Here is an 8,066-nt window from a genome sequence, read left to right as displayed (position 1 = left end):
AATGCATTTTCGGAACGGCATAAGTTTTTTATGTTAAATTTTAGTAATTATTTTTGGGAATGCATTTTCGATTTGAAATCGAAAATATATTTTTGATTTTGCAGCATATACATTTCAGTCAACAAAATTTAATTTTTGTAACTTACAAATTTACCATTAAAGATCAAAAAGATAAAAAATAATAATTTTATGTTCTTATTTTATTTTTTCTACTCCTCTAACAACTATTAAACCTATTTTATTAACCCCATTAGCTTTTACCTCACAAATTACCTGCCCATTAAACCTTCAAAAAGCTTTCCCGTCTAAATTAGCCTATTATACTCCTCCTCCTTCTTTATCAAAGTCAATTACCAATCGTTAGTTGGTCTAGTGGTAATTGGCGCTGGATTCAGTAGGGACAACCACGGTTCGATCCTCGCAATTGTGATCGGAGGGGGCTGGAACCACTTGATGTCAGAACTGACCCAAACCAAAAAAAAAAGTCAACTTTCATTACTAAAGATTTGTGCTTACCAATATTACTTTTAGAATTGTACTCCAAATTCGTCCTTATTACAATTGTCCTTATTACAAAATATTTCAAGAATGGACCAGAAAATTCTACGAATTTATCTTTGTTGATTATGAGTATATTACTTTTACCCATCAAACATATCAAGTTAATAAATCTAAAATTAAGTTATCTAAATTCAAAATTAATAAGGTTTTATCTCCTTCTGAGTGGAAATAACCTCCGTCAGAATTAATTTTTTTTCTAGAACTTTTATTCCACGGTACTATTCTTACTTTGATTACATGGATACTTGGTTTGATTTTTTGTTTGTTGAACCTTTTAACCACACTTGGTTTATATGCTTTAACAAAGATATTAAACAAAGCTTCTCTAATTGGTATATTTAGTGATTCCAATTTGTTGGGTCAATTTTATAAAGAGGAGGGATCAAATTACACCCGAAGAGTTACACCACGAGTTACACTCGTTCAATAACTACATCTCGAATTAATATTTTATAAATTCAACCGTTGGATTGAAACATAATATCATATAGATCATACCTATAAAGTTTGAGCTTAATCTATAATGATTTACTATGTCATTGAATTACATTAAAATTAACGTTATATGAAAGCTCTTTTTGACGTTAATCTTTGGATATCTTGATGATATAGTAAATCATTATAGATTAAGCTCAAAATTTATAGGTATGATCTATATGATATTATGTTTCAATCCAACGGTTGAATTTAAAAAATATTAATTCGAGATGTAGTTATTGAACGAGTGTAACTCGTGGTGTAACTCTTCGGGTGTAATTTGATCCCGCCTCTTTTATAAATATTTCCTGATTATGCCTCTAAGGCCTTCAACAGTTTTACAGAAAAAAACTATTTGTCCTCATTATAAGTCTATTATCTTTTTGTGCTGTTTTTGGAATTACATGGATTTCATCATGGACCTTTTCAACTGAACCATTATAGAAAGGGTCCTCTTCCACCCAATTAGTAAATAAATGTTCTGTTAAATGGTAGTCAAAGTTTAACCCAGAATTACTTTCTCCATCAAGATTAGATACTTGGTTCAAGTTTCATCCTAGTCTTTATAAAGAAAAGGCCATCTCTCCAGAAGATACATCTTTCTTGTTAGATCGATCAAAATTACTTGCCTCGTTATTTGTTGCTTCGAGTCATAAAGAATTTCTAAGCAAGATTAAGGAGGTTATGATTGTATTATCTAAAAGTGATAGTGCTCTTCTAAAAATATTAATAAAGATGACTGTTATGGAATTATAGACCTTTAATAATTCTGATTCCATAAAGCATTCAATTATTTCGAAGATAAGTTCAAGATAAGATTATGAAGATCACCCTTGTCAACATTAATTGAAGATAAGATCAATTATATTGAATATAAAATCAAAAGGACAACTTTGCCCCCCTTGTTGGCCTCCATTATCTCCCATTCAGACTCACATTTGAATTATTGTCTTTACTTTATTAAAGTTTTTTGTTTTATTTGAATTATTCAGGCCATGTGGGTCATTATCTGTTTTAAAATATTATGCTTAAGTTTATAATAGTTTCAAGTCCGTGTGGGTCCTCCTTGCTTATAAAAGGATCATTTGTATGTTGTAATAGGCATTCGAGTTTTCAGTCTCAGAACTTGGAATGCTTGATTTGTCATCTGCTTTGCTACACCATTCTGCTGAGGTGTATGAGCAAATGTAAATGGTCTCATTATACCTTATTCCTTGCAGAATTCCAGAAACTCACCGTTTGTATATTCTCTTCCATTGTCTGTCCTCAAGCACTTAATTTCAGTTTCAAGCCTAACTAGTGCTTTGAAATGCTTAAATATTGATAACACGTCTGACTTCTCGATTGGGCATACCCATAATCTTCTGGAGTAATCATCAATGAAATAAAATATGTTGCTCCTTCCAGGGACATTTGCAGTGACTGCCACACATCAGAATGAATCCAGTCAAGTATGAGTTTGCTCTTAGTAGTTAATCTATCAAACTTCAACCTATGTTGTTTGCTTATCACGCAATACTCACAGAAAATGTAAACTTACCGATTTGAGTCCGAGTAAGAGATCACGTTCCACAAGAACTTTTAAGCCTCGTTCTGACATATGGCCTAGTTTGGGATGCCACATTGTCGTTGAGTTTTTTCGATTAGTTGATGAAACTGACACATCACCCTCTTGCAACGTCTCTCCCATAAGTATGTATAGATTTCCTCAGCTATATCTTCAATTACTGCTAAACAATTATCCTTCCTCAGGATTGTCTTTATCTTCAGTTTCCACAGGGAGAAATTACTCCCATCGAACTTCCTAATCTCAAATTTTGCTGTCATGGTAATTTCAGTTGAACCGACTTGCACAATTACACCGTGAATAACAAAGTATACGTGGGCAATTTGTATTATATAACAAATTTAGTATACGTTAACAATCATTGTAAAAGTATACAATAACACATATGAATAGTAACTGTGAATAATATTCGCATCGAAAATATGGATCAACACCAAATGCTCTGATACTATTGTTGGGTACCAAAATAATATGAAATAACACGGCTAAAATATGATAAAAAAGTATAGGAATGAAAAGAAGTACAATTAATTCAAACTCTTGGATTATTATAGGATGATTGTAAAAATTACATTATGAGCACTCTATTTATAAGAATCTCATGTACTATAAATATTTAGTGAATTCTACGAAAAATTCTCTTCGTCTTAGAAACCAATGATTCTTATTACATTGAGATTTATTTTACAAAATAAATATGACTTGATGTCTTCACAATCTCCCCAATAATACGTAATAATCTTAAGATGAAGCTCATTCATTGCACAAATCAACTATCAGCATATAGTTGTGTTTGAAGCAAGAGTAAGTTTAAATAATTAACTGTAATTCAGTGTTATTTAGACACGCTGCATTTTAAAATCCCAACAAATTACTTTCTTACTATAATTTCATCAAACTCAGTGATTTCAAAACACACAGAATAGGTAATTAACTATCAACCCAATGCACTTGACTTGCATACTCTTGTACATTCACCTCAATTTAATGGTTAATAATTCAGAGCCAATTTTTGCATTTCTTTTCAAAGTAATCACAGTCAAATTCTTTATCATTGAAAATCTATGGAGTTGCCTCAAAGCAAGAAAATCTGTGAAACTAACATATAATGTTATTACATGTGAAACTGAGAAAGTAAATATACGCACTACACAACTCTCCTTGGCAAGTTATCAATAAAGCATCAGAGTTTAAAGCTCCCAAAGTCAAAATTCAAACCCTCCCTACGACTATGAATAAAACAAAACATACAACAATCTTACAAACAATGGGGACATCAAATGTTACTATAAATAAATAAATAAGAAACATGATATACAACATTGCAAACAATGCTCAAATGTTATCAGCAATGACATTCTCAGAGCAATATAAGGACAGAAACAAAAGAAATGAAGGGAAAAAAAAGGAAGTAACTGAACATATTGGAAGGATCACTTTCTACAATTTCTATTCATCATCAAAAGTAAATGAACACAGTGGAAGGATCACTTTTCACAATTTCTATTAATCTTCTTCTTTACACAAATGCCACATTTAAAAGAATTGTATGTATAACCACAGAATAACTCAGAAGAAAAACTAAGCTGCAATCAATGAACAAGATCCAAGGACAGTTTTTAACCAAAACAATAAAACACAAGCCATTCCGCCCTACCAAATCCCAGCCTAACTAACTCTGTCCCTCACCCCTTTTTCTTTTTGTAATTTTATTGTTCTTCTTTGAGTTTTTCTGCAAGTGTAGATGTTTTTGCTGAGTTGTCACCAGGCTCATTACTACTATCACCGGTGATCCGATTTGATTCCATATCGTGTATCTCGTCGAGAACTTCAGGATTTACTTCCCATTTTTTGCTACTTCGTTCCCACAAGGAGTGCTTTAGAAAGGAAGCAACTTGTCTCTGCCCACTTTCGGTGTGAAGCATCCTGCTTAAATCCACGGATGTTTCACTTAAATCACTACCCTTTCCATATTGCTCATCTCTATAATTTTTTTCCATCTCATCAACCTCATTGTAAGCTGGAATCATAACGGTATCAACACCCTTTCTTCTTGATGATTCCGAAAGTTCTTTAGGAATTGGAACTTTAGACCTGAAACTGTTTTTGGATGGTGGAATGGAAGAGAAGAACACTTCTTTGAAGTTCTGAATTACCCCTTTGTTATAAGGGTTGACTTGTCGATCATAACGGTATCTAAAATTCTCATAAGTAGACTGCAAATTAAACAAAAAGAACTAGCATCAACAATCGTTATAAAACAAACTAGAAAAGAACATTAGTATTTTACAGATGAAATAACGAAAAAGTCACATTTAAGGTAAAGAGATTACGAGTTAAATAGTGTTCCAACCTGGTTTGTACTGATTAGATATGTGTGAAAAACAGTGAGCCCTCCGACAAACCAGACAGCAATGAAGGAGTATATTATCAGTGCAATTGAAGCAGGGGTTTTGATCATTGCTTTCCAAATCGATATATCCTCCGAGTTCTGGATCCTCTTGATGTAGACCCAGCAAAATCCATGAACATATAGGCAAAGAAGCGTTGCAGAGAAAACAAACATGTAGTAGAACCGATAATTTCTCTGTCGCCACGTACATACAAGAAAAAAAGGGAAAAATAAGCAGAAAATTCTACTAAAATTGCTTGTGCAAGAAGGTTTAAAACATAACACAGATAACAAAATACTGATACTATATGAACTAGTTAATGGCCATTACCAATCCAATACACTGACCCACCCACGGGCAGTGATGATCAAACCGCTCCACGCAATTATCGCACACCGAGCAATGAGAACAGCGCGGAGGTCTATATAGCATACAGGTATCACAATATTTCACTTTAACAGTTATTCCATTGATAATCAGTTCCTTGAACCGTGGTAAATGCGGCGGTAGATTATGTTCACCAACACTGTTGATACTGACACTTCCATCATAATCTTCCGGCACCGGAGGATGAGAATTGCGAGGCACTATGCCAGGATCTCTTCCTGAGGTCAGTACAAGCGCAATCAGAACCTGACAATACGCGTTACAAGTTTAGGAATAAAGCAGCAAACATTAAACATAGTGCTGCAACCGATTTTTTTTTACGAAAACAAACTCAAATTCATATCATGAGAAGTAAGAATAACTGATATATTAAATGACAACTCATTTATAATCATGATCTAGTATAAATAAAACATTAATTAGGGACCATAAACAATTAATGAATACTAATAAGGTTTAATTAAAAAACAAACAAAAAAATCAGCAAAAATAAAAATGAATTACTTACAAAGATTGTGTGAAGAATAACTAGAATCAAAATTGAATATCCAGAGTGATGAGGAAAATCATCCATCAATTTTCTAGCTACTAAAGCGCAGAAAACAGCAACAGGAGCAACGACGAGAAACACTGTTGTAATTATAGATTTCACATCAGGTCCAAATATTAACCTTCCTCCAAGAAAAAATACCTGAAAAAATTGCAGTAGAGAGCTGAATTGAATTGAAACAATAGAAATAAGATTGAAAATTGAAATTGATTAAAGTTGACTTACGTTATTGCCTTTCCAAGCTCGATAGGTTCTGACCAGAGAGGGATCAGTGGTGTTTCCGGGAGTATCTCCGACGGAGTTCACCGTCGCCGGAGGACGCATTTTTTCGGGTTTGAATCAAGTTGAACGACTCTTAATAAAATGAATGAAAACTTCCACTTTTAATTTTTTTTTTTTTAATTTTAAAATAGGTGGTTTTTTTTAAAGGAGGAATCAAATTTTAATAATTCATATAAAAAAAAGCTAAATAAAGAAAGAGAGTAAAAAATAAAAGGAGGAGTTTGTTGACTTTAGTTATAAATTGGTTGAAACGTCAGACATCGATTGAGAGAGATAGTATTAAATGGGAATTAGGCCTCGCTGCTGTAGTTTGTTGAGCCGCCAGTCAACTATAATTATTTAAGGATAAACTTAGTCAATACCTTGTGAGTTGCGATATCATCCCAAATAGTACTTTAGTAAATTATGAAGAAAAAAAAAAGTAAGGATATATTCTATTTCCTAAAAATTTATTATTATAGTTTTGTGTACATAAAATTAAATAGATAGTAAATATGTATCACATATCTTAAAAATACAAGTAATATATACACAAAATTATAATAGTGGGAAAGAAATAAATTTAACAAATGGAGGAGATCCTTACTCGAAAAAAAAGTTTCAGAACTCAATATCCTCTCCATTTTTTACCTTCTCCATTTTGTATATTACTATTAAAATTTTAAGAATATAAATGTAATAATGTAATATTTAATGGGTCACTTTATTTTTATACACTACAAATGTCTTCAAAACCATAATAATGGAGAGAATAAATAGAGACATAAATGGAGAGGATTAGGTGCACTATGAAATAACTTTACAATGTTGATCAATAAACTATGTATATTTTACCAAATCACCTATATATTTTTAAAAGGTTTAAAATAAATAGTTTTTTTATCCTGATAAGTTGACGAGTTTTTTATTTTAATCCATAAATATTTTTGTATGAGTCCCTATATATTACTTTCTTGTCGGTGTTGGTCTCTGATGTCAAAGTTCTATTATAAAAAGTCTATGTGGCTGACTTGGCGTTTGTTTTTTCATTTCTGTATATTTGACTCATTAATACACGTGGAATTGCAACATGAGGGTTAATAAAAGGAGGGATGAAATCCAGAAAAATTATCATTTTACTGACTCACTCTCTCTCTCTCTCTCTCTATCTGTCTCTCCATTACCATTACTTTCCTCCTCCTCTTCCTCCTCTGCAGCTCCATCCTCCATTCATCCATATTTTCTTTATCAACTACAGACATTAATCTGTTTCAAGTGTCAGTCTGTGATTGCAACCAATCAATGAAATTGTTTATATCAAACTCAAGTGAAAACCCTAAACGTAGATATCAGAAGTATCAAAATTCAGGATTAATGTTTAGTTACAAGTTGTTCATATGGGATGATGAACTTGGACGAAACACGTCAAGTGAACCTAGAACTTCAAGTGGACGCAATTGCTCATAGGTGTTGAAGGATTTATGTTGCATTGTTAAGAATCTTGAGATTATGAAAACAAGCAAAGATGAAGATGAAGTTGGAAAAGGAAAGGAGAAAAGTCAATTTGTTCAAGTTTTTGTTGATTATGTCACGAGGTTTGTTCATTGTGTACCAAAATAGGTGGTGATTCCTATTTGAATGTGTTTGTACTTTTTTTTTTCCATCTTTATAACAAGCAGTCATTATGAATTTCTTCCCTGTACTATTTAATGAATGAATATTATGTTTTGATTTTGGTCCCTATATGTTTGTGATTTTATTGTTATCCTTGTTTATTAATGATCTAAAATAAGATAAGAGGTAAAAAGACATAACAAAGATACAACAAAGGTACATCATAAAGAAAAAAAAGCCGGATATTACCAAACCA

At 32.2% G+C, this 8,066-nt stretch overlaps 1 protein-coding gene across 1 annotated transcript; it reads right to left on the bottom strand.

Annotated features, from left to right (window-relative positions):
- Positions 1 to 4,027: 4,027 nt before the first annotated feature.
- LOC131630501 (probable protein S-acyltransferase 6) lies at positions 4,028 to 6,350 on the bottom strand. The gene is made up of 5 exons (XM_058901278.1): positions 6,161 to 6,350; positions 5,894 to 6,076; positions 5,329 to 5,631; positions 4,959 to 5,192; positions 4,028 to 4,821 (listed from the first exon to the last, which is right to left on the bottom strand). The coding sequence occupies exons 1-5, from the start codon at positions 6,257 to 6,259 to the stop codon at positions 4,315 to 4,317; spliced, it is 1,326 nt and encodes a 441-aa protein (XP_058757261.1). The 5' UTR covers positions 6,260 to 6,350; the 3' UTR covers positions 4,028 to 4,314.
- Between the last annotated feature and the right edge of the window lie 1,716 nt (positions 6,351 to 8,066).

The sequence above is a fragment of the Vicia villosa genome, unplaced genomic scaffold, assembly GCF_029867415.1.
Source record: "Vicia villosa cultivar HV-30 ecotype Madison, WI unplaced genomic scaffold, Vvil1.0 ctg.000685F_1_1, whole genome shotgun sequence".
Taxonomy (NCBI): domain Eukaryota; kingdom Viridiplantae; phylum Streptophyta; class Magnoliopsida; order Fabales; family Fabaceae; genus Vicia; species Vicia villosa.
This window is presented reverse-complemented; position numbering and strand designations above follow the sequence as displayed.